Source organism: Lagenorhynchus albirostris, chromosome 12 (genome assembly GCF_949774975.1).
Source record: "Lagenorhynchus albirostris chromosome 12, mLagAlb1.1, whole genome shotgun sequence".
Classification (NCBI taxonomy): domain Eukaryota; kingdom Metazoa; phylum Chordata; class Mammalia; order Artiodactyla; family Delphinidae; genus Lagenorhynchus; species Lagenorhynchus albirostris.
In genome coordinates this window covers 86,963,549-86,991,503 of record NC_083106.1, presented here as the reverse complement: position 1 = coordinate 86,991,503, position 27,955 = coordinate 86,963,549, and the positions used below count along the sequence as shown (strand labels likewise).

The 27,955-nt window shown below is 34.4% G+C and overlaps 1 protein-coding gene across 1 annotated transcript in view; it reads right to left on the bottom strand.

The window, feature by feature from the left end:
* The window catches only part of EYS (eyes shut homolog), a 1,671,360-nt gene that overhangs the window by 708,024 nt on the left and 935,381 nt on the right, over positions 1-27,955 (bottom strand). The window contains exon 25 of the mRNA XM_060167756.1: positions 1,249-1,439. Within this exon, the coding sequence (XP_060023739.1) occupies positions 1,249-1,439 (191 nt within the window). The remainder of the gene's footprint in view (positions 1-1,248; positions 1,440-27,955) is intronic.

Here is a 27,955-nt window from a genome sequence, read left to right as displayed (position 1 = left end):
TATTTTCTTGTCCCATTTTCACCTGTTATTATTATCTGTAATCAATTTGAAGCAATATGAGAACAAAGTGTGTTTTATTTACCATTGAATCCTCACAAACTGGCACTGTCACTGGGGATGGATAAATGTTCAATGAATGAGTGAAAAAATGGATGAACGAATAAAGATAATGCTACCACTACTAATCTGCTACATCTGGTTGACATTTGTTTATATCAGACATTTTACTAAATTATGTATATGTGTTATATTACTTAAGGAAGATGAGTATTTAAAGAAAATCAAACTTGTACAACTTGGCTTATTTAAATTAGAAGGTGTACCTCACACTTTTATGGAAATTCATGTCATATTTAAATAACATCTGAAAGAAATGATAGGCAAAAATACTGTTGTCATGTTTCATATACTAGACTGTGTTGAGTTAATTACCTTATTGCAGTGATGACTTGATGACTTCCTTAATCTGAGTATTTAGAACAGGAATATGAGGTGATTTGATAAGGTAGAATGGTCTTGGGAAAAGAGCACGCATTTTCAATTCATCATTGCCTTCAAAATTTAACTGTGTAATTTTGGACTTTTAAAGGAAGATTGTTATAAAGACTGACAAGTTTTAAGTGAGCAGTCTCAAATTTTGATATCTGAATCTCTTTGCACTCTGAAAAATTACTGAGGGCCCCAAAGAGTTTTGTGTAATGGGTTATATCTATCAATATGTATAATACTAAAATTAAAACAGACTTTTAAAACACAAAAACATATAAGTATACATTACACTAGTGATCAGAGGGATGACATCGCATCATGAAGCTTCTAGAAAACTATGTACACTTATGAAAATGAGTACGAAAGAGACAAATAACATCTTAGTGTTATTATAAAGAGAGTGTTCCCCTTAAAGATCCTTTGAAAGAAACCTGGGGTTTCCCAGGGTTTCCCAGATCACGTCTGCCATTAAAGTTATAAAAAATTGCAGCAATTATAATTGAGAAATTGTGAAATATAGTTGTGGAAGAAAAGTTGAAAATATAGAGAAAAGAAGAGAATGAAAGCTATTTAAAGCACATACTATTTTGATATATAAATAGTATACACCGAACAGGAAGAAATTACAAAAAACAGGACACACAGCCTGGTGATGAGTATAAAAGACATAATTAAGGTTAAATTTTATATTGATAATAACCACTGAAGTGGTGAATCATAACAACTTCATAAAATTTATGTTAAATAAATTTGACTTACCTTTAAAGTACCATTTTCAATAAATAATTGAATAAAAAGTCCATCTCCTGAATCTAAGTCTTGTTTGATGTAGAGCAGGAGTCCATAGGTGTTGGAGGTCTGAAATTCTAGGGAGATGTTATTTTGTGGATTTAAAAACACATTCCGAAATTCTAGATAGGAATCTCCGTAATAACAAACACAACTGATATCTGTGGAGTCAGAAAGAAAATACAATTTATGTTGGAAGTAAATGTTCAATGGTCGGATATCACATTATAATGTTAGCATAATGTTTTCTGAAATGGCTCTGACCTGACTCTTTTCTACCTATGACGAGCTTGGGCACCTATTTTCTTTGCCATTGTCACAGTGGTTTGACATAATTTATATGTACTGGGGACATCATGATCAAATTTCATTGGAGGGTAGGGATGTCTAGATCTTCAAGTACTCTTACCTAGATTTTATGTTACAGGTCACCAGAAATAGGAACATTTTCTAAAGACATCCTTATTCACTGTATATATAAGATGTTGGTACAAAATTTTGATTTGTGTCATTGTTAATTTGATTGGTGGTGTTTGAGGGCTGACAAAGAGTATTGGCAAATAAAGGAATTGCCACCTTTTTGTAGCAATGCTATATTATCTCAGCGTCTTAAAAAACATCTCTTTCTCTTTGTTTTACTTTTGCTTTCTGAATGATTATGTTTTAATTAGCCTTATTCTTTCAAGTAAAATACAGAGTCATTTTGAGCAAAATACTTTGACAATTTAATTTCTTAAATTTATAAATATATGATTAATGAAACCTAGTTATCTTATTTCTCTAAGTTAATTATATCATTATTAAAAGTTACTTTTCTTTGATAAATACTTGATTGATCCTTGCTGATTGATGATATTCCTGTAACCATGAATTTGAATCTCTCTCCTTTCTGTCCTCCTTCTGTGACACACATACACATATACAAACTCTCATTTAAAACTTCCAAATTGTTTATTCTTTCACAATTAATATTGATAGAAGAGATTATTCATGAAACAATGTGAGATTTAGTTTACTGCCCATCATAGGATAACACTCTTCATAAAATCTGTATTTTAAAACTTAAACACGGTTTACATTTTATGCAGAGTATTTTTCTTATTTTAAGATTTCAATAAAGCTTTAGAAATACTCATTGTGTAAATTTTCAAACTTGTAAAAAGCTCTAAGAAAATAATCAGCTAAACCTCAAAGAAAAATATTTCCTTTTAAGTAGAAATAAGAAGGTTCAAAATACTGACAGAAAACATTTGTGCTTTGTAGACATAAAAAACATATACATATATATATTTTTAATCAAGGAATTCATTAGAAAGTTGCTTAAAGATTGAAAATATTAACAATGCTTTCAATTTTGGCTTTTGAGTTGTTTTAGTTGTTATGTTATATAGACAAGTATTTTTTCCTTGTAAAATTTTAATGATGATGTTAAAGGCAAAACATTAAATAATTTGAAAAATTTCATCCATTTATTTGAATGAATTATGAATGGAGACAAATATCTGTTATATTTAAAGTTCAAAATGTAAAAAAGCATAATACATTTTCAGAAAAAGACTAACTTTACAACATGGATGTACTCAACATTGGTGAAATAAAACACTATGTATCTTTAAAATGGTTCAGAAAGAAATATATTTTCCAACAGTAGCTAACTCAAAACTTATTTTAATTTCATTATTTTAAGATATGTATTTTTTTGGACTAACTTTTTAAAAATTAAGTGGCTTTGCCATCATGTGATTAGTGCTCTGTAATAAAAGCCCACACATGCACTCGGTTGTAAGCTACATGAGGTCAAGAGCCATATATGTTTGGTTCAGCATTCTACCCCAAGTGCTTGGTTTTCTTAAACATGTAAAAACACTATCTCTTATGGAAAATATAATTAATTTTGTTTAAATGTGGTTGGAAAATTACATTTTCTTATGTTTGAATTTAAAAAAATCAGGAAATATTTTGCATAGAGTATTCAACCATATTTGTAGTGTTTCCTATTCAAATGCATGAATACAGATTTTATTGTACATCTCCCTTAGTGAAAATCTTAATCTATTAAAAAGAGTGGTGGTGGGAATTACAGAATGGTTTTGTGAAGAAAAGATATGCATAGAGACTATATTCAGTAATGATGGGCTATAATTCTATACATTTTTCATTATATAGAACTAAATTACAAGTTCCTGAATTTTGGTTTTCATTTTTTTCAAATAGAAGAATTGTTATCTGAATTGTATGCCCTCATTTTATAATTATACCTCTGAATGAGGTTATATGCTTTTGGTGTAACTAACCAGAAAGCCCAGTTCAATGTAGCTTCAGCAACAAAGAAATTTAATGGCTTATGTAAAAGGAAGCTCAAGGATAGGACAGGCTTCCAGATGGATGCTTATGTATGTAGAGGCTCAGCTGCGTCCTCATAAAAGAGCTGGATTTCTTCTGTCTCTGTTCTTCTACTCACATGGCAAGCTTTAATCTAAGGCTTGCTTTTCTCCTGATTCTAATATGGTGGCCAGTGGTAGCTTAAGTGACATACCCCTTTATTTGTGCCCCCAGTCATTCAGCTTTCCAAAGAGGAAGGAAGAACTTTCCTAAGTGTAGAATGAACCTCTCCTAGCAGTTGACTGGCTAGAACGAGGTCACACATGGAGCCCTCCACTGGAGATGAGGATGGGGCCAGTTCCCACTGAGACATTGGGGTAGGGTTCACCGCAGATGAAGTTGGTATCCCAGTACTTCCCAGATTCATACGTTGTTTCCTGGTTATTAGCAGATCAAAGACTTGAAGTGCAAATCACATGTCCAAGCCAGAGACCTTAACTTTCATCTCCAACTTCCTGCCTCTGCTTCTCCTTCTGAGACATAGTTCTTACCTTCATTTCTAACCGTGCATATTGAGTATACAAATTAGTCTAGTCACTAAAAAATTTATGTGAAATTTGGTTGATGCTGGGTGGGCAGTTGAAATTTTTGACACAAAACTATTTGAATTTCCAGTGCACAGTAACCCATAGCCAGCTCCAATGCATGAAGATAAAGAAAACTTCAAAGCTGTTTCAGTGAAAAATCAGAAGCCAGTAACCCTGCCTTCCCCCATAGCACAAAGAAGTGTTTTAAATAGATTAGAAGAATAATAGAATAAATATATTTTAGAAGAAATGGCAAATATAGCTTCTGAGGCATAAATACATATTTAAATTAGAACAAACAAAATACAACTAATGTGTATAATATTCTTCTTTGATAAATTATGAACAATTACTCCAACAGCACATTTTCCTTTAATAAAATAAATACATAGAAAAAGTAAGTAATTCTTAGCTGAGTCTTTTTCTTTTTGTTTTATGGTTTAGCATATCACATTTCAAAGAATGGAGTCTTTTTTGCGGTTAGTGTACTACATGTAAGATTAAACATGTAAGTTGGAAATTTATGAGAGAATAACTGAATACCAGGCTCTCCTACAATATTAATAGTTTGATAATGACTCTATAAAGACTGGACAGTTTAAAAAGGATGTATATTATTTAACCCTATTTCTAGTAGATTACTGTCAACATCAGTGTAATCCATGAATAATCACTCAAACTCAAAGAAACATTCATAGCAAACTATGTATTTCTCTCTGGAGTATGTATTACTAACTAAATGTTAAGAAATAATTTGCAACTGAAAATGCAAAATGATTCTTTATTATTTCATGTGTCTTCGAGGTAATATCTAGGAAAAAAATAGTGGACATTTGTGATATGTGGGTGTGTGTGTGCAAATTTTTCTGTTAAAGGAAGTTTCAGTTTGAGAAAAGATTATATGTATTACATAAATATAATTCATATAGGAAGGTGTACTTAGTTTGTTAAGAAGCCTGTGTTCAGTCTTGATTCTACCAGTGAGCAGATCACAACCACATATCAGCTGCAGAAATACCATGTGACTTGGCTTTGTTCATTTCCATTTTTTCTAGAAAGAGGAGCTTGGATTTTACCAATACAAAATACTCTCCATGTTTAATACTATATAGTTCCACATTCTCTAAATTATGTTTAATTCACCTTAAAATCCAAATTTATGTAGTCCATTTAAATTCATCTCAATTAGCTTAATATCTACAAATAAAGCAGGAGAAAGTAAGCAAATTAACCTTCACCCACTGTTTACTATTGTACCAAGTTTGTTAAACACTCTACTCATGCTTTCAAAAATGCTGATTTTTTTCCTGTCAATTTAAAGATTTATGCCATTTGAAAATGCATTTGTGGGAAGTAAGTATATTTTAAAATAAATTATGAAATATTTGTTCTTGTCATAGGTTTTCACAGATTGATTAGTCCATGAACTGTGAGTCAATGACATAATTTATAGAGCAAGTATAATTGTATAGTGCAAAAAAATAAGGTATCAAAACAAGTACTACTGAAATGCAAAGCCAGAAAGTGTAGTTTAAGATTGGCAGAGACTCCTCCATGCAGCCAAAGGAAATATATAATAAATAGGAGTTACAGAGGCAGATTTAAGAAATTACGTGATTGCAAGACAAACTGAGAGACAACCAGTCAAACAGTTGAACACATTTTTCTCTGAAAGCAATGAGCAGTCATTGTGAAAGGAAGCACAACACCTATGATCACAATATTTTCCTTTCACTGGCAAATGGAAATAGATTATCAGAGAAAATTCCTTTAATAGTCACCCACAGGATAGGAAGTAAAACACAAATCAAATCATGCCACTTTCCTGTGTAAAAACATTTCGGCCAGTTGTCTATGGTAGGATTGTTTAGTATTGACTCTGTATAGACTCTTTACAGCCCTTTCTTTCTCCTTTGTCTTTTTTTTTTTTTTTTTTTTTTTGCGGTGCATGGGTCTCTCACTGTTGTGACCTCTCCCGTTGTGGAACACAGGCTCCAGACGCGCAGGCTCAGCGGCCATGGCTCACGAGCCCAGCCACTCCATAGCATGTGGTATCTTCCCGGACCAGGGCACGAACCCGCATCCCTGCATAGGCAGGTGGACTCTCAACTACTGCGCCACCAGGGAAGCCCTCTCCTTTGTCTTTTAAGGTGGAATGCCAATTATCCTAGGATAACTTACAGAGCAGGCACACTTCCCATACTCATCTACATTCCCAGTTCTGTCATGCATCCCCTTCCTCTATGTAGGTCTATTTACGGGATCATTATTCTATTCCATTGATCAGACTGTAAACCCCAAGCCAATCAAAGATTGACTTAATTAGTATAGCTTTGGGATGCATCTTTATATCGAGTAATGCAATGCTGCATATTCTCCTTCCTTGGGATTGTGTTACTGACTGTTTGTCCTGTGCTTTTTGATATAAATATTGGAATCAGTAACATGTGCGACCATCCTTTTAAATTACATAAACACTCTGAATAGAAACTAATTTGAATCCCATTGATTTTATGGAAAAAATTGTAAGTAATTGATATCTTTGTGACACTTTATCCTCCTACACATGGACGTATATATGTCTCCATTTTACTAGAGCTTCTAAAACATTTTCAATACAGTTTTATAACTTTTCTCTATAAAGGTCATGTGCATAATTTCTTAGGTTAACTTCTATAAACCTTCTGAATTTGTTGCTATTTTAAATAGTCCTTTGTAATATTACATATTTAACTCACGTTGGCATATTGAAAAGCAATCGACTGTTTTATATGAAGCAACCTGGTTAAACTCTCCTATTTTTAACAATACTGTATCATCTGTGAGTAATGAGATCTTTCATTTGTTTCTAATTCTTAAACTGTCTTATTAGCTTATTACATTGCTTAGGACCATCAGAGGAAACAATGAGCTGAAATAATTAAAATGAGATTTGGTATTTTTGTTTGTTTGTTTTGAAGGAAGGCTTTTAAGCCTTCACCTTTGAGTGTAGTATTTTGTTTTTCTTTTATAAGTGATACCTTCTAACTCATTAAGGAAGCTCAGAGATACAGAGAACAGATTGCTAGTTGCCAGAAGGGATGGGAGTGAGGGTGGGCAAAAATGGGTGAGGGGGTCAGAGAATAAATCTTAAATGTCCTCATCACAAAAATGAATAGATTAACTATTTGTGAAGTAAAATTCAAATTTTAAGGCAAGACAAGAAAAATTTAAACATAAAATTCTTTTTCTGCCCATTTGGATCTCCTCCCTCCCTTCTGGTGTGCACTGTGCATCTTCATTTTGTGTTAATCAGACCTCCCCAAGGGCAGAAATACCTGCTCAACCATAAAGCTCAATTTTCCTTCTTCTGGTACCAGCCAGGTAACTCCTTAGAAGATAACATTTCTTTCTCAGTCCTGTAAGGTTTCATGATGACCCACCACTTGCCTTGTACGTGCAGACACCTTAGGTGAACTTTAGGTATGATGCCAATATATTATTTCCTTTAAAGATAGTGATTGGTGCAGAACAGACTTGTCAGACAACCTGGGGAGACACTGGGCCACACCTAAGGGAAGTTCTTAGCTTAAATACTTATGACCTTATAACATTACTAGCTTTATTACTTGTACCCTGCCTCTTTTACAAGGTTATTGTTTCTTGCATAAACAAGTGTGTGACTGAGCCTCTGATAAAATTAATGATGGTTAGGTGACTTGAGACAATTGATCAAATATATAGTCCCATAAGAGCAATGATTGTAGTAGTGTAAATCTAGGTATGGGAGGAAGCACCAAGAGGGAACAATTTCCTGGACTGTAACAGACCAGTAAGACAGGAGGTCGAGAGACTCCTCTTCAGTTACTGTTAACAAGGCCTAGACCAGTAATAGCACGTTGAGTGACCTATCAAGAAATCAACACAGACCTGGGATTGAGCATTCCTAGAACTATGGGGCAAATTAGTCATGAAATGCCTCCTAAACCTTGGTTGAAATTAAGACCAAAAGGGAAGGGATTGTAAGATAAAGAATGTTGCCCACCATCCAGTTCTACAAGAATCAAGTCATTAGCCATTGTAGTCACTGACCTACAGTACATCCTGAAAGGAATTCTGGGTGAAGATCAAGATGAGGCACTTTGTGCTGTGGGAAACCTGGCAGAACTGACCCTAAGATAGTTAAATATTTCCACGAGAAAATTTTAGGAACTCAGTTTCTTGCCTCTTCCCATACTTAGAAAAGTGTTAAAACCATTAACTAAGATCTCTCTTCCTCAGAAGTAGGAGTAACCTTCTACCAAGATGAGTGCTTGATTGCACATATATACCCCTTTACCAAAGTCACATATATACTAGCTTCGCCCCCTTTACTTTTTCAGAACAGTTCTTAGAGCTCTCTGAGAAGCTGTCACACAGGTTATAATCTTCAGATTGGCTCAAATAAAATTTTCCATTTCTTCTTACATTGGCTACTGATTAATTTTTTGTTGTTGACACTATGTATGGTGATGGATGGTAACTAGATTTGAAAGAGAAGAACAAACCTGACTCCATGTTGGATCTATTCCTTTAGCTCTAACCTTTGTGCTCTGTTGCCTGTGCTTAGTCATGCTGGCTCTGCACCTTTGCAAAGGAATGTTGCCTATAGCATGAAATATACAGGATAGCCCATTCTCAAGGCTCTGACCTTAAAAATATAACACTTTTCCATTCATACAGAGATACAAACAAAAAAGAACAAAAAAATAACAATTGTCTTGTTGGACGCTTACAGTAATATGGTGATCAGAGCTACATGGACAGCTGCAAGAACAAAGGATTCACATCTTCTCTTGGGTCTGGCCTGCACCAAGAAGTCTGCAACAACCAGCCACATCCCCTCCTGTTTTAGTATAAAAGAAGCCTGAATTCTAACTCAGGTAAGATTGCTCTTTGGGACACTAACCCACAATCCTCTTGGTCTGATGGCTTTCTGAATAAAGTCACTATTCCCTGCCCCAACACCTTGTCTCGGGCTTAATTGGCCCGTTATGTGGTGAGCATAATGAGCTTGGATTCACAACATATTTATGGTAGTGATCATCCCACAGTGTATACAAATATTGAATTGTTATGTTTTACACCAAAAACTAATATAATGTTATATGTCAATTATACCTCAATACAGGTCATACCTCAGTAGAGTTATAACAACAGTGGAGTTATAAAGAACGTCAGGTGGAAGCTGTGAGGGACACAGAAAAAAGATACCAAGTGTTGTAAAAGGAATTTCCCTTCTATTCTGTAGTTCACTGACATTTTTAGCAGATCTTAATATTAAATTTTATTGGTTTTTCACTTACTGATATGATTATACTGTAAATAACTTTGATATTCTAATATTAAACCCTTATTTTATCCCAGAAATAAATCCCATTTGCTTACAATGTATGTACATATATGGATTTCATTTACAAGAATCCATGCTTAGGATACTTGCACCTATTCTGATGATTGAGATTGCCTTTTAATTTTCATTTTTCCTGGCTCCCTTTCTAACTTTCATACTAAAGTTTTATTTAGCTTTATTAAATAAATTGGGCAATGTGAATTTCCATTTCTAATTTCTGGAGGTTTTTTTTAAATTTACCATGCAAATTCTGTGTCAACCTATAAAATTGTGAATTGTACAACATCCTAAAATAACTACAAAAGATTTAATTTAATATAATGATTACCCATAAAATTAAGGTGGCCCCTATTATGATCTTGTAATTACAACAGATATAATTTTAGTTAAGAACCCTGGGTTTAATTATATACTTTATCATTTATAATTGTGGGATCTTGGATAAATATTTTAACCTACTTGATCCTCTCAGTTTCTTCATCAATACAATGGCAATAAGAAGGTTGTTCTGTTATAAAATATGTAGAAGTGCTAGACAAAGAATTTGCTCCAGTCTGTATTTGGGAGAGAAACCTCCTACAATGAAACAAAGATCTTGCAAAATTTATTTTTAAAATAGTTATTACAAGAATATGCTCTACATTTTTCTGAGGCAGATATTTAGGAAGGTCTGAAGCACATGGTCTGGCTACATTCAGTACATCTAGGTAGAACCCGAAGGATTTCAAGGTGGTGTGTGATGGGGCTGCTGTAAGGTCCAGAAGTGCCCTCTTTTCCTGAGTAGCTCACTTGTTTTAAGCTGTTTTATTACCTGTTTACAGGAATAAAATATATGAATAAAGCTAAATTTTTAAATAATGATAATTACTTTGTAAATTTTGTTAATAAGGTAATTCATATCCCATTGTCTTTTCCTCATTACACGCATCATCTAGTTTGAGTCTCACTTCAGTCTGTAAAGTGTGTAAGGACTAGGTTCTTATGAATCCTATGTTTCTATCTGAGAAACAGGCTTAGATAGGGTAATTTGATCAAAGTGATAGATCTTAGAAATGGGCTTCTTTTATCAAAGCTCATGTTCTTTAACACCAGTTTTATTTTGTGTGAACAGGCTGCTGATCAATTTTTGGAAACATACAGTCTTTGGAATTTTTTAACAAAATACAGTACTCATTTTTAAAAAGGTCCAGTGTGGATCCTCGTGTTGAATTCTTACATTCTCTATCATGTACGAGAACAGTGTAATGATGTGTATCATTGAATGTACAAACTGTACCCCACTTTCCAGTGGGCTCCAAAGTGCTTATCATCTAGTTTCCGAGTATGGCTTTTTAAAAAATTATAAATAATCATTGAGCTCTTAGCTAATTTACATAACTATTTGATTACTAAAGGTACTTGAAATTAAGCTATATTTAATCTTTGAGGTGATTCATATAATATCTCCTCCTTCTTCTCTTTCTACTGTTTATTGTTTAAGAAATATTATAGGCTATATAGCGTCTTCCTGGTGGGCTGGAAATTTACCTACCACATAAAACATATGAGGCTTATGAGAAAAATACATTTCCATAGAGAAATGAGTATGTGGCCGTGCTGGGGAGACCTTTGTTACTTTTTTTTAACCCTTCATCTCCTTGACCAACGAGTTTACAGAGAAAATGAAATGAGTAACTCAGGTCTCTTCTGTTGTTCCTGGGCTCTGAGAGCTCCGGAAAGATGCTCATGCAAATTTAGGAGGAACACATTTTTTCATGCTGAGAAGTCTTTGTATTTAGTTTTTCTTTTGATTCTGACAACCTAAATTTTCCATTTATAAGATTGGTAATGACAAATGAAAAAATATGTTGAAAGAGTAACTTTATCTGTCAATGTGTATCATGATAATAGATTTTAGGGGACCAATCATGGATAAACTTACATAGGTGTGTCACATTGTGTATTCATCAGAAGCCATAAGATTTGGACTATGATGGTTGGGAATAAAGTAGAAATATAGCAAGTGCTAAAAACTGATTGCTAAAGTGTAATGCTTGTTAATTTGCAGTACAATAAAAATACAAATGCTCCTACAGTACTATCCCCTATGTGATGTAACCAAACACTCTGTCTCAATAATGATGGGGTTGAGGGCAGGCTGCCCCCAAAATGCCACTTTGCCATATTGATTATTTTGAATTAAAGGTACTAAGAAACAACCTGTGCATGAAGGAAACTCTGACACTCCTTTGTCCTCTGAGAGTAGAATATAATCTCACATGTGAAGGGTGTCTTACCAGAGACAAGGAATTCAGGGTAGAGAAGGTTGAAGAAACAAACTTTGTTACTTCTTTAATTTACTACCCCTAGCCTAAATATCTTTTTTTTCCCAAATCTTCCTATATTTATTGTTTCTTTGTCTAAAAGGTACAAAATCTGCCTACCTTGGTCACTTCTTTAGTCTCATATTTTTATGAGCTGCTGTATATACAAAATTAAATTTGATTTTCTCCTGTTATTCTGTCAATTTAATTATTAGACCACCCAAAGCACTGAGAAGGGAAGATGGGAAAGGTTTTCCTCTCCTATAATAACTTATGTTATAATTAGTAAAACTTGAAATACGCTTTTCTAATTTTCCAGATATGTTGTTGCTTATTCTGGGCAACATTTCAAAAGTAAAATATTTTCCCTGTGATGATAGTTAATTCTTTACTCATATGTAATTAAATAGAATCATAAATACTTTATATTTACTCACTTAATTTTCTTTTTTCATGTACTTTATTTTACTATCTCTCATGTTATTTCAATAATACCTACAGTCTAATTATCCCCCTTAAGCTGTTGTGGCAATTATCAGCTTTAATTCTTTTCAATGCTCAGACGTTACTGATGGACAAGGGAGAAATAGAGGTGTTAATAGTGATTATCCATATCTCACTTTATTCCTAGCATTCAGTTTTTAATTAAATGTAATTTTCAACTCTTCATCTGCTCTTTCTACATTGTTAGATTTCTGCTATTAACCAGCAGCTGCCCACAGGGAAGAGTACAAAGGAAAAGGAGAATCATGTGTCTCAAAATTGTGGGACCCAGATAATAAGATTAAAATCATGCTATGCACATAAAAATGTACAGATAATATGATTTTATACACACTCACATATGTGTACACATACGAGTACACACAAACACACACGCACACAGAGCAGTCTTTAAGGTGCCCACTGATGGGAGTTGTTCTTGCACGTGGACATTTTCCTGCAGGTGTGACAGGTTAGAGGATTTATTTTGAGAACAGCCACATTTAGGAAACTCTAAGAAGGCCCACTGGCCTTTCATGCGCCTTCTACTGATATGAAAATTCATCATTAATATGTCAAGGCACAAACCACATATATTTGGCATGTTTCCTCACTTATTCGTACTATGTGGCATTTTTAAAAGCCACTTCTAATTCTTTTGGAATGGAGTGTGGAGAAAAAAAAAGAAGAAATGATATATTTTTCATTATGAGAGTCCAAGGAGGAAGGTTTATAAGCCAAAAAAATGATATTGCCAGCATGGAGGCAGCAGTCAGAGAGTCAGGATTAGGAAAGAAGAGCAGTGGGGTACCATGCTGGAGTGTATTGATGGAAAGTTGAGGAACACGCACATGCAATACAGTTTGTTTTCTGTAGTCACATTTTTAAAATACTAAGCTTATTTTCTTTATATTCCAGTGACTGTGGAAGTTCTGGTGGGCTAGCAGAAATGCCTTTATATTACTGAAAAAGGATCTAGTCAAGAACAATAACTTTCATGGTAGAACTATTGAATATGAATTCAGAAGACTTGAATGGGGATTCATTACTTCATAGTTGTGCAAATTTGGGACACTATATGACGTCTTTGACAAGTTTTAGTTTTTCCAGGGCACATATTTTGAGTGTTGACTCTATTTTGATTTCGGAGAAATGATTTGGAACTCATATTACTAAATAAAAGAGCCAAGTTGTCTTTACCTTTATTAAGCAAAACAACTGGATTTTCCTTCCAGAAAATTACTGATATTTTACACCATTTATCTCTACTGCACCTGTAAGTCAAACATTTTTAAAGTAATTACTTTATTATAATAAGACTTTAAAATGTGTAAACTGTTAGAATGTCTGAAAACTGTAATAATCACTTAATATTTCCATTTTTCCTAGTATTAAAACAACTTCTACTTAATTTTATTGAGGATTAGTTTTATACTGTAACTTAAAATGCCTCCTTTTATTTCTGATGTTGTTAGAGATGTGTTAATTTAGAAAAAATGCAATAAAAATCAGGAAATGAAAGATATGAATTTCCTTGAGAAAATATCTTGTAAAGATTTGAGGCTTCTCGTCATCTGGATGTCGTCATATGTCTCAGTGGGCTCAGTGGGCTCATTGGGCTGTGCAGGGTAACCTGACACATTAAGGTTAAAAATTAGTCTGATTTCACTCAAGGACTGATGGATACATCACTACATAGATGGTTTGGTGAAAAATGTATTGGCTCTAAAGCATTTGACTAGTGGGATTTTCACTCCACTCTCACTCCCACTCCCAGTTATCTGGTGTGGCTCTTTCCTGAGGCTCCTGAGGATTCTGTGCTATAAATCACCATGCTTCTCTATTTTTCCCACTCCTAATTTTAGTTTCCAAATTCTCAGCTCTGTTTAGTCTGTTTTCAGACAAAACAGCCCTTGTTCATTTGTTTTCCAGCTTGCAAATTTTTATATCTTTTTTCTCCTCTACATTATCTTTGTCTGAGCAATATATCTATATCTATATATCTATATCTATCTATCTATCTCACTATTTATGGAATTTCAGGAGGAAGCACAGGTATTTATGTGATTAACTCATCATACTTAACTGGAATGCTAATTGTTAACCTATACTTTCAGTTAGATTTGAATTCTTCTAATATATGTGTATAATATAATAATAGTCATAAATAAGATGGAGGTAAAATGGAAGATGATGTTAGATAAAGAGGAGCAGAGATGACGGGCAGTGCTCAACGACCCTTGTGTTTGCTAAGAATATGGAATGAATATTGATAAACTTTATACACTAAGTATGTATGATAAAATTTTAAAGATCAACATTAAAGGAATAGAAAAAGAGAAAATAACTACAATTTTAGAGGATAAACTCAATCAAAAGCTCCAGCAATCAGAAAGTAGGCAAAAAAGCAAAGACAAAAGGAACAAACCTGAAAATGCAGGACACAAGTAAGATGACGTAGTATTTCTAAATTTACCTGAAATCACAAGTATAAAAGTGCTGCACTGGACACATCTCTTTGCCATTTACCGTGACAAACTTCAGCACATGAAAAGGTTGTTTTCCAAACGTCTTAACTTTGTGGCAAGAGTACTTTCTCTATGTTTTAGTAGAGCAGCAGAAATATTGGGAAGAGAGGCGGGTGTGACTAAAGACCCCTCTCTATGTCTAGGGTATGCTATGGGGAAATACCCTTCAAAACTAAATAGTTGAGGGGTTTTAAGTAGTAGTTCTAAGATATGAGGAAGTTAATGGAAGCACAAAGAATTAAGCATTGTCAAAACTCTCTGAAAAGAAATTAACATGAAGAAGAGGACTTTCCTTAAAGTTATTTAAAAACTGTAGAAATCACAAACAAGAAAGTGTTGACCACTTTTGTCTAAAAGATCAAGGGAAGCTTTGTGAGTAGGAGTTTCTCTCCTTTCTGGAGCAACTATTTAAAATGATATTGAGAAAATTTTTCATCCTTATGGACAAAATTGAAATTGTTCATAATTAAAAGTCATACGTAAAGATATCAATTGTATGTGGCCCAAAGAAGTAAATGGGAAAAGCAACTTTTTAGTGCTTTTGACAGAACATATAGAAGAATATTTTTGTGAGTTTGGGAAAAAGAAGTATTTATTTTAAAAGACAAAAAAAAATAAGTTGTAAATAAAAAGAGGGATTTTTTGAGGACATTAAATTAAGAACTTTGTTAATCTGAAAATGCTAAAGAAAATAAAAGACAAACAGTAAGAAGACATTTTCAAAACATAAAACTGACAAGAGGTCAGTATCCAAAGTTAAACACAGACAAACTAAAACTACAATTTAATAAGAAAAAAGCAATTAATACAGTCAAAAAAGGCATAGAAATCTTGGAAAGATTCTTCTCAAAAGAGAAAATATGAACTACCAGTAACACAGGGGAAAATACTAGTCTTTATTAGTATACCAGGATTTCAAATTACTCCAGTGAGATATTTTTTACAACTACTTGGATGGCAAAAATTATACAGTCTGAAAACACGAGGTATTCCCAAAGTTATAAAATAACCAGAGCTATTAGAGAATTTGATTGGGATTATAGGCATAGATGAAATCAACTTGGAAAAGTTAAATGTTTCACCCTGTATGATGCACACGTCCATCTCTATCCTTATGCCGTAAAGAACTATTGCTCATACATACTAGGAAAAATGTAATATGCATCAATGTGGAGGATTCGAATAAGCAAAATGTTGATCAAAAAGAGTAAGATCAGAAAGGAAACATACATTATTTTAAAATTTATATAAATTTCAAAACATCCAATAAAACAATGTGTTGCTTAAGGTTTTTTATACATATCTTATTAATATAGTACATATATTGTATTTTTATATTGTTTAGTGGTATGGTATATGATTATAAAGAAAAACTAAAGAATGATAACCAAAAAGAAAGCCACAGAATATGCTGATAATGTTCTACAACTTAAGTTGTGTGGATGGTAGTCACAGTTCTCTCTTTTATTTGTTATTGTTTATTTAGGTAAGATGTAAGTTTTTTGTTGTATTTATTCACCATGTAATGAAAACAATTTCAAAAGAAAAATAAAATTTAATAATTGGGAATGGGTTGGTGGCTAAACTAGTAGCTTCCAGCTGGTTGTCTTGAGTTACTCTGGATTTCTTTATGCAATTTCACCCCAAGAAAATCTGTCTCAACATTAAATTGCACATCTGACTGAGGATTCTGCTGTATCTATGTCAGATATTGCACTTATTTAAGTCCTAGATATCTCAGTATCTATTTTGGGAAGCAGAGCTGTGGCCTTGGAATGAACAAGTGCAAATTTGAGGCAGATAGAAATATTCCCCTAGTTCCTTTGGTCTGTACTGTACTATCCAAGTTTTCATTCATATCTTGGATTTCTTATATGAAATCACTCAGATATTTACTTTTCTTAGTTATTTCTTCACAGCATATCTTCCTGTCCACTCCTCTTCACTGCCATTTTCCTTTCATAACATTTTTGGTGTTTTCCTAAAAATAGGGAACTACTAAAAAGAAGTACATATAACAAGATTAATGTAACATATATTAAAGTTTGCTTATTAACTCTAAGTATTTTCAATAACTCAATCTCAAAACTCACTAGCCTTAATGCATAATTGATGCATTGCTCCTTTTCTTAAACAGGGATGAAAAGATTCACGTATAATTCATTCCATGTTCATCCTTCTAGCACTTTCTCAAGCTCCTGCAGGGAATCTTGGGAGAGGACATGAAATCCTCTTCAGTTCTGCTGCAGTACAGCTTCCCCAGAGACAAGGGCCCTGCCTCTCTACCTTAATTGAAATAAGATCCCTTCCTTTCCTGCCTTGAGAAATTTATAAACTGGAGACAGCTGTTGCTTTCTTTAGTCTCCCAAAGAAGTAATGTTCAAAAACAGAAGAATTATAGAATCATTCCCCAGTAGGCTAGAAAAGGAGATTTTTGACTCATTTTTGCCAGAGTAAATGAGATAACTCACTACATTCGTTCTTTCATTCAATTGTTCAGCTGTGATTGATTGAAGGCACACTATGAGCCAAAAATCGATTCAAAACATTTATCTTCTTGATTCTTCTCTTCAGAGACTTATTTTTCTCACTTGGGAAGGAAATAGTTTCTCATCCTTGATGAAATCTCTAATGGTTTCCTTTGTTTTCTCAGACTTCCTGTGCCCTTTATAGTATGTTCTGGAATTATATCCAATTAGGATACTAGAATTCACTAAAGAAGGAAATGGAAGGACTGAATAAACATATGAGTTAGATGCAGCTGCAGACAAGATTCTAGGAACCCACAAGTCTTCACTTCTAGTGATCCTGCTAATGGAGGATTAATTAATTAATTCATAATTCTGTTTAAAATAATTTAGGAGCCTATAAGAGTCAGCTCCTGCAGTCATCTGAGACTGGCCTTGACTTGGCCCACTACAGATTAACTGGCTTCAGAAGTCAACATGGAAGATGTGTAGTGATGAGAAGGGAAGTCACCAGATAACACAGATTCACATTTGGTTCAATAAATTTGGGATGTTCATAAAACCAACCTCTTCATCTCAACTTGAAAGGAGCATGTTTAGCCATTGTCAGAACTCATCAAACTCAGATTTTGTTTATTTCTAGGAATTGCCAAGAATAAATTTAAGTCTTTTTACTGGCCAGTGTAATGGAAAATTTGGTAAACCATGGAGATATCTACAAAAATTAAGAAAATAAGGTGTATTAGCTGAATTAGGAAACATTTACATAATATATAGACATGTCAAAAATAGAGACAAAATACTTCTCAAATACTAATCTACACTCTGACACATTTAAAAGAAAACAGTATTTTGGTGGGTTTAAAGGAGACATAATACAAAGAAGTTAACAGAAAAAGATATCTAAAAATCACTGTAATTTCACTGCAGCAATTTTTTCATCATTGGTCCAACCTTAATATGTCATAATGACATCCTGGAATAATCACACACATACTGTCCCTTAGTTGAAAAGCCTGATTTAACAGTCACACTTTTGTGAAGGAATCCAACTAAAAACACTTTGATATCTGATGCAAGATGAAAGAGTATATTTTAATGAATTAATTTGTAATTTTATTTGTAATTTTGGCCCACAATTTTGCCATCAGAAATGATAATTTTGAGACTTAATTCTTCTTACTATTTATTTTGTTGAAAGAAAATCATGATGGTAGTTGTTATCTAGAATTTATTTTATTAGTTAACATAGTTGTTAGGCAAAAGAAGATATGGAAGAAAATAAAAATTTCTAAAAAGTAAAAGATTCAACTATAATTTAATAAAACTCTAAGTATATTTATCTTGTAACTTTATATAGTTTGGGGGATTAAGGATTGAAATAACATCAAATTTAGTGGCATATTTCTTTTATACTGTATTTGAATGTGAAATATTTACCCAATTTCATGGCACATAAAATACTATTATCAGTAACTATTTTAGTATGAATAAATAGAAATAATAGTAATTGATATACATAAGTCAGTCTGTTGTCAGTTTCTCAACCAACACACTTAAGCACTAACAAATTAAAAAAATAGAATTCATGATTACAAAAACATAGAAATCCTAAGGTCACTTACAAGTAAATACTGAGAAATCACAAATACTATTATGTAGATTACATTTTAACAAAAATAAACAGTAACTAAAAGACCATGTGTCTATTTTTCACATTAAAAATTATTTAAATTCCTTTTGATAGATGTCAGAATTATAGTAAGCTATTAATTATGTAATCAATGCTATAAATAAGTACTAGTAGGATAAAAGAAGCCCTCTGGGGCTCCCCATTTTGAGTCTGGTGGATCACCAGCCTGAATGGGTCTCCCATAAGGTGGAGCCACCTTTGTCAACACAATTTAGAGAAGACTGTAGCTCACCTTTGGTAACATGACTTAGTTGTTGATATCAGGAAAACTTTGTGCTGGAAAGATAAGACTGCGAACCATTAAATAACTTCACTTTTTCCTTCAGGACATTCCTACAGGTCAATTTATCAGAACCAATTTTCTGCTCATCTGGTCAAAGCAGTTTACTTATCAAGCAATAGTTTGCTTATCAGGAGTTGCTTCAAAACCTTAGCTTAACTGTGTCCCTTAATTCTAAATTATTATATTCCCATTTTTGTCCACTTTCAATTCCCCAACTTTAAAGACCCTCTCCTTCAATCATTTTAAGCTCGCCCCTTCCCCATAGCCCTGTCATTATCCTGCTTCTAACTTCCCTACTGGGATACTGTTAAGGTTCTATCAGTGTGGTGCTCTCCCCACTGCAGAGTTATAACGAACTTATTCTTATTTACTAACATAACTACCTGCTAATATTTTGATTTATACATATGAATTCATAATTTGTTTGACAAGGCTCACATAAATACTAAATACTGTTTCCCCATTGTTAAAGTATAATGAAAATACAAATATGCAATACCATGGAAGTTTGCTTTTATGTTTTAGAATAAAAGATAACTAGGAAACAAAACACATTATTTCCTACTTTCAGTCACTCAACCTTCATTTATTTTTCTTTCCTCAGGAAGACTATTGCTTAGAATCATAGAATGAATACAGGAAAAGGCTTTAAAAATGATTCTTAGTCCTATTGATATTCTAGAAGTTTATCAAATTAATTATAAATTCACATACTCCACAATGAAAGGGACCACAGACCATAGCTATTTTCACTTCCTGCTATTAATATTGATGGCCATGGTTAATTACCAGTGTCATCAGAATTAATTTGATGTGGTAAATTTTCATGTATAGACTGTTTGGAAAACCTACGTTAGAAGCAGAAAGTCTTTGTTAAGCTTTAGCGTGATAAAAGGAGCAATCAAGTATAATGATTAAACAATTTGAGTTTTGTAGTCAGAAAACCTAGGTTCGATTTAATAACTGTGAGACTTTGGGTAATTTACTAAAACTTCAATTTTCCACAGTTACAAAATAACATAGCAGTTGTGTTGTTGCAATTGTTATCTCTCCTAACTCTTTTGTGGACCCCTCTGTTTGGTAAAGGCAGGGAAGGCATTCAGGACAATGGAGCCATTTCTTCTGGGGTCTCCTGCCATGAGGCAATGCCCAACTGAAAAATAAGTGAGAAAACATGGATATATAAATATTTTTCTTTTTTATTCTACACTACAATCAAGTCAGTAGTATATGATTGGGTTTAGATTACCAAAGACATCCTTGTGTTCATGAATCCTTACAGTTCTTTCCCAGCGTCCCTCTTTAATTTGTCAACTTTTCTCATGCTGTATCTATTATCGAAATCATTTTAACATACTCTTCCAATTTATTGCTTTTCTGTTTCTCAGTATACTTCACATATAGATTCTACTTAATAGGTTTCTATGAATATTAATTGAAAAAAAATAAAACCCCCAAAACATTGAGAACATAACTCAGACTCTGGCATATAGTAAACATTCAATATAAGGCAACTATTTCCATCATGATTGGGTCCTAGTCCATGTTCTGCCTCTTACTAGTCCTGTTATATTAAGAAAGTCACTTAAAAATTGTGACACAGTGGTTGAGAGTCCGTCTGCCGATGCAGGGAACATGGGTTCATGCCCCGGTCCGGGAAGATCCCACATGCTGCAGAGCGGCTGGGCCCGTGAGCCGTGGCTGCTGAGCCTACGCGTCTGGAGCCTGTGCTCCGCAACAGGAGAGGCCACAGCAGTGAGAGGCTGGCATACCGCAAAAAGAAAAAAAAAAAAGAAAAGAAAATGGAAGCCTTAATAACTCTTCTTTAAAAATGAGAATAACAACCTTATTTAATTTGCAAGCCTCTTGTATCAAATACACCACTCTTCTGAATTTTTTTAAATGAAATTCACTATATCATTCAGCCCAGGAAGTGTTCAATTAGCTCTCTGGAAGAAATTGTTAATGCCTCCTCATTACCCTCTATGCCTGTAGTCCTGCTGTAGTTACCACCTTAACTACCACTAACTAGTTGTATGTCTATCTTTAACACTAGATTGCAAGTTACCTTAATGTGTGTCACATTTTTAATCCTCTATGAAGGGCTGCTACATTAATATGTGAATGAATAACAGTAGGATATGTGATAAGTTAATCTTATTTAAAGTAAGATGTTTGTTTCCCTGCTTCTAGATTTGGAGAGCACTTTCACAGTGATGGACTAGTACAAACCCAGATCTCTGGGTGTATCCAAGGTAACTCACTGGCAGAGAGTGAAAAAGCATAGAAAATGTATTTTTTCTTTACCTTGTATTAATTGAAGAAATTTGTTCATTTTGAATTTCTTTGGTTTCCCATTGCTCCTATTATTTCAGAGGAGCCTATTATGCCAGTCATTTGTCTATATTCATTATTTTTGCCAAAGAGATGCAAGCCAGTATCAGTTTAAAATAAGTTATTTGCTTCTGAGGTATATAAATGGGTCATAAGGGAACACTTATACCCATATTTTCCAACTTTTGTACATGTATTTAGATTTGACATTAAAAAGCACATTGCATGTTAAAACTTAGTATTTAGCCAAAATATCTTACATAGGACTGAACAATTGAGGCCATTCAATTTGCCTCTGACTTGAAATGGTTTGGGGAAGGTATAGTTCTATGAAATGCATGTGTTAAATCTACTAACAGTGATTCAGTACTATAAAGGGATAGGACACCCTCAGTGGAATACAGAAACCTGATTCTCCAATATAACAAAAATAAGACATTCATGCCTTCCCTTTCTTCAAAAGAGTCCCTTATTAACAACTCACCAAGCCTCTCACACAGTTTTCCACTTGTTTTACAGGGCAATCTGTACTTCCCGCTTCAGGGGCTCTACATATCACACCTCTTCTGTGGACTTGTTTTTGGTTCTCCAATTAAAAGTGATGCTTTCTTCTCTTCTTGTAATGAGGAAAAACAAATTTGACTCCATATTGGATCTGTTTATTTTATTTTAACCTTTGTATTCTATTGCTTCTGCTACAAGTTAACCACTAAAAGCATGTTGCAAGTATACATAATTGCTCATCTCTAGGAACCTTGCCTCCCATACAATGAACATTAAGCTAAAATACCTTTGTTTAGTTCACAGGTAACATCCTGACTGGGTCCACCTGTGAATGGGTACAAGAAGGAAGAATTAACACATCCCCTTGGAGTCTGGCCAGAACCAGTAAATATTTGCAACCACTTATTGCCTTTTTTGCTTTACCTCTTCACCATCCCCGCTTTGTTCTATAAAAGTAACTAGCATCCAAACTTGGGCAAGATGGTTCTTTGGGATGTGAGTCCACCATCTTCTCAGTCTACTGGCTTTCCCAATAAAGTCGCTATTCCTTGCCCCAGGAACTCATCTCTTGATTTATCGGCCTGTTTTGTGGTAAGCAGTATGAGCTTGGACTCAGTAACATTCTCGCCTCCTAAGTATTTTATGTTGCACTTGCATCCTCATTTTTTAATTCCAGCACATGTGTACTATCTAACCTGCTGGAGCATGAGCTACCTGAGCACAGGGATGCCACTTGTATTTTATTTGAAATCCCCCCATTAACTCACATGGCCATTTGTGTTTTGGAGTCTTAGCATCATAGAATTTTATAACTGGAAGGAATGTTTGGATATAATCACTTCGAACTCATTTTGTACCCATAGCCTATAAACAATTTGGTCCCTGACTTATGCTGTCTGATGACTTATCGACAAATGTAACTTCCCACAAGCCCACTGCCAGTCCCCATTTCCCCTATACTCACTGTAGTGTCCTAGGAGATGTACCTCTGAAGCTTCTGCTTACAATTCATAAATGTCTTTCACTAGAAACAATGGTGAATCATGGTATTATTCATAAATATTTCAGAAACATTACAATAGAGCCAATGGGATGGCTGAGAAACTTACTACTGCACCAAAATATTGCTTCAAAAGGAAACATATGTTCCATGTTTGATAATACGTGGTTTGAAAAAAAGATCTTTGAAAGTGGAAGCATTGTAGAATACCAGAAGTATTTCAGGAACTACTTATATTCAAATCAGTGCTCTTTTATTGACTGGATGAATGGGTCATGGTTTTTCAATATCACTTTTCTTGTCTGTAAAATAAACCTCTCATTTCTATCCTTGTTATTACCACTCTTCTCACTTGGACTTCAGCAAAAGCAGAATGTGTAGCTGATATATATTCATGCTCCTGTGCATGCCTGTTTCCATCCTCTCTACTTCTGTAGAATGTTTTCTACTAACTGTATTCTTAGAGAACTGATTTTTTTGTCATCTCAACACAAATGCTGAACTTCTTTATAAAACCCTACCTTGAATTCAAAATGGCATTTAGGTAGTGTCATTAGCTATATTTTATTATCCTTTGTTTAATATTGGGTTGGCCAACAAGTGCCTTTGTTTTTTTAGGTAAAAATAGAAGACACATTTTTCATTTTCACCAAGAACTTTATTCAACAACATATTCACCCTTTTGTTCTACTATCTTCTGCCATTTTCAGGCAACTTCATAATTCCAGCTTCCCAAAACTTTTTATCTTTTTGAGAAAAGAACATTTCAGGTGCCTTTTACAGTCTTCCAGGGAATTGAATTTTTTTCCATTAAGAGAATTTTGTAAAGACCGAAATAAATGGAAATCTGAAGGTGCAAATATCTGGTGAATAAGGCGGATGAATCAGAACTTCCCAGCCAAGCTGTAACAGTTTTTGCCTGGTCATCAAAGAAACATGTGGTTTTGCATTATCCTGATGGAAGAGTATGCGTTTTCTGTTGACTAATTCTGGATGGTTTTCGTCAAGTGTTGCTTTCAGTTGGTCTAACTGCAAGCAGTACTTGTTGGAAGTAATCGTTTGATTTTCTGGAAGGAGCTCATAATAGAGGACTCCTTTCAAATCCCACCATATACACAACATCACCTTCTTTGGATGAAGACCACACTTTGGTGTGGTTTGTGGTGGTTCATTTCGCTTGCCCCATTACCTCTTTCATTCCACATTTTTGTACAATATCCACTTTTCATTGCCCGTTACAATTTGTTTTAAAAATGGAACATTTTCATTACATTTCAGTAGAGAATCACATGTGGAAATATGGTCAAGAGGATTTTTTTTGTTTTTGTTTTTCACTTAACTTATGTGGAACGCAAACATCAAGTTATTCACATAACCAAGCTGGTGCAAAAGATTTTCATCACTTGATTTGGATATTTTGAGTATGTCAGCTATCTCTCGCATGGTATAACGTTGATTGTTCTCAATATTGTTTCGATTTGATCGCTATCTACTTCAACTGGTCTACCCGACTGTGGAGCATTGTCCAGTGAGAACTCTCCAGCACGAAACTTTGCAAACCACTTTTGACACGTTTGATCAGCCACAGCACCTTCATACACTGCACAAATCTTTTTGTGTGTTTCAGTTGCATTTTTACTTTTCTTGAAATAATAAAACATAATATGGCAAAAATATTGCCTTTTTCCTTCCATCTTCAATATTAAAATGGTTACAGAAAACTTTACCAATTTTGATAAGTTTTTTTTTTAATGCATGCTGATATGACAGCTGTCACCTAAAATCTAACAAAATTGTTTTGAATGAAGTTAAAGACAACTAAGTGCTACTAAATCCATCTTACGGGAAATAAATGAACCTTTTGGCCCACCCAATACTTCCACTGTTATATTATTGTTTGAATATTTACCATTTGGATGTAAAATTTTATGGGCTAGAACTGTTATTTTGTTTCTTTCTAGCTCAGGACCTTGAGCAATGTACATAATAGATGCTTACTAAAATTAGTTGAATGAATGGAAATAAAGTGATTTAAGAAAATTTTAGTTTTTCAATGTTTTAAAATTTCTGTTTATACTTTAAAGCTCTTTAAATGGAAATATATTATTACCAGTATGTGTAATAACATTAAATGACCCATTCTTCAGTTCTTTCTATTTAACGACTTGTTGATTAGTTAATAATATTAGTATTACTCATATTTGCATAGTTTACTCTATGTCAGATAATATATGAAGTACTTTACAGGAATTCTTTAATCTCCATAATAATCATCTGAAGTAGGCACTGTTGTAATCCCAATTTAAGTTGAGGAAACTAGGGCTTTGAGAGCATATATGTGTAACTAAGTGTAACTAAGTGTACCTCTGTCGTATACAGAAACCTTCTATACTATAATGACAGTAACTGATTTTATCTTAATTAAAAAAAAGTCTTCTGAACGTATAAGGACACAAAAATAATCAAGGTAATTTCATAGAAATATTCTATATTATTTTTCAGGGTTTTATGACAATAGAAGAGTATGGAGTTTACTTTTTTATATGTAAACTAATTGAAGGCAGCATTGTTAGAGAGTAACGTAATTGTACTACATAAGGTATTCCCTGAAGTTTATTGTGTCATATATTACTAGCTGAAATCATATTGTTTAATATTTTTCTTATGTTATCAAAATGTAAATCAATACAGTGAACAATTATTCTTCAGGTAATGTGGTATAGTAGAAAGGGCTTTGAATTAATAATTAAGAGATTAGTTCTTTAAATAGTTCTTTAATAAAGATCATAGTACTTTATCTTCTTCTAATGGTATCGTGGCTCTCATCAGTTCTTGTCTGGACTACTGTGATACCCTCCTCACCTGACCTGATGATCAAGTCTCTTCTAGCATTCTCTCCCTGTTGCAGAATCACTCTTCTGAAACAGTTTTGACCATGTCACTTTCCTACCTCATGATATTGCCTACCCAATAAAATCCAAACAATTTAGTGTGACATTCAACTTTTCAAAGAATACCATTTTTAAAATTTTACCATTTACTTTACATGATTGTCCTTTATCACCAGCTCCTGCCAATTTCTTCCTGTAAATGCTGGCTACCCTGGGCACTGTCCCATCACACTAGGCAAAGCATCATTCCCTGAGCACGAGAACCCTTGGTTTTCTGTCTTTAAATTCTAGCTTTCTCCAAATTTTAGATTGCTTTCTTTGTTCTTCAGGTTTTCCCTTGTCTCAGGCTACTGTACCATTCCACTTTTAGAAAGAAATTAAAGTATTTTAAGCCAGTTAAATTAAACTAGTTTCTAAACAGTTTAAACAGTTGTATTGACACTGTTTTATAATAGATACATAATTCTGCCTTAGATGTTGACTCTCTCAGGATAGGCTAAATTCTGCTTCAGTAGCAAGCAACCTCCACGTCTCAGTGGTATAATACAACAAAGGTTTATCTTTTACATCTTCTTACTTTGCACAAAGGGAGTTAAATGACCACTGATGGCAGTGGAGGCTCATGCAAATATTTTGAGCAATTATACTTAAAACAGAGCAAGTATATTGCTGCCAAAATGGGAATTTGAAATGCAGCATTTGAAGTGAACATTCAGACTGGTGTGAAAATCAGTCTCATGACTTCATTGTTATGCCTCACGAATGCACATTGAAGAAATCATGGCCAACCTTCTCCAAGTAAACAGTAATTGTTCTAACTCTAAAAATGCTCTTTCATTCACCCTCTCTGATGTGAATGTAAGTAACACTAGTGACTTGTTTAGTACTCATTCGAGTTTAAAGAAATGTCTGCTATTTCACATATGAAATCTGCAAACTTTATTTCCTATGGATTTTAACCATTCACAACTGTGCTGCCAGGTGCCATAGTAAATATCAAATCTTCATCTTTAAATATGTCATTAAATGAATCTGTCCTTAAAAGATCCACTGACAAATTTTATTCCAACTTGCAAACAATTTAGTTATGGGCTTTCTTGTGGACCTAAAAAAAAAAACTTTCTCCACAGTAATTCTAACCCTTAAAAATGGAAAGAATGAAGTAAAAGTCAATCTTTATGCAATGTTTTAGTTTAAGACTACATCAGAATCACCAAACACTGCAAGGGAAGAGTAAGACACGGAGATCACCTTCCTCCCCACAGATATACCAGAACTACATCTACACGTGGAACAACTCCTACAGAACACCTACTGAACGCTGGCAGAAGACCTCAGACCTCCCAAAAGGCAAGAACCCCCCCACGTAACTGGGTAGGGCAAAAGAAAAAAGAATAAACAGAGACGGAAGGATAGGGACGGGTCCTGCACCAGTGGGAGGGAGCTGTGAAGGAGGAAAAGTGTCCACACACTAGGAAGCCCCTTCGCGGGTGGAGACTGTGGGTGGAGGAGCGGGAGAGCTTCGGTGCCGCGGAGGAGAGCACAGCAACAGCGGTGCGGAGGGCAAAGTGGAGAGATTCCAGCACAGAGGATCTGGGCCGACCGTCACTCACCAGCCGAGAGGCTTGTCTGCTCACCCGCCGGGGGGGCGGGGGCGGCTGGGAGCTGAGGCTCGGGCTTCAGTCGGAGCACCTGTGGAGGACTCGGGTTGGCGGCGTGAACAGAGCCTGCAGGGCGTTAGTGCCCCGCGGCGGGAAGGAGTCCGGGGAAAAGTCTGGACCTGCGGAAGAGGCAAGAGAATTTTTCTTCCCTCTTTATTTCCTGGTGCGCGAGGAGAGGGGATTAGGAACGCTGCTTGAAGGAGCTCCAGAGACGGGCTCGAGCCGCGGCTAAAAGTGTGGACCCCAGAG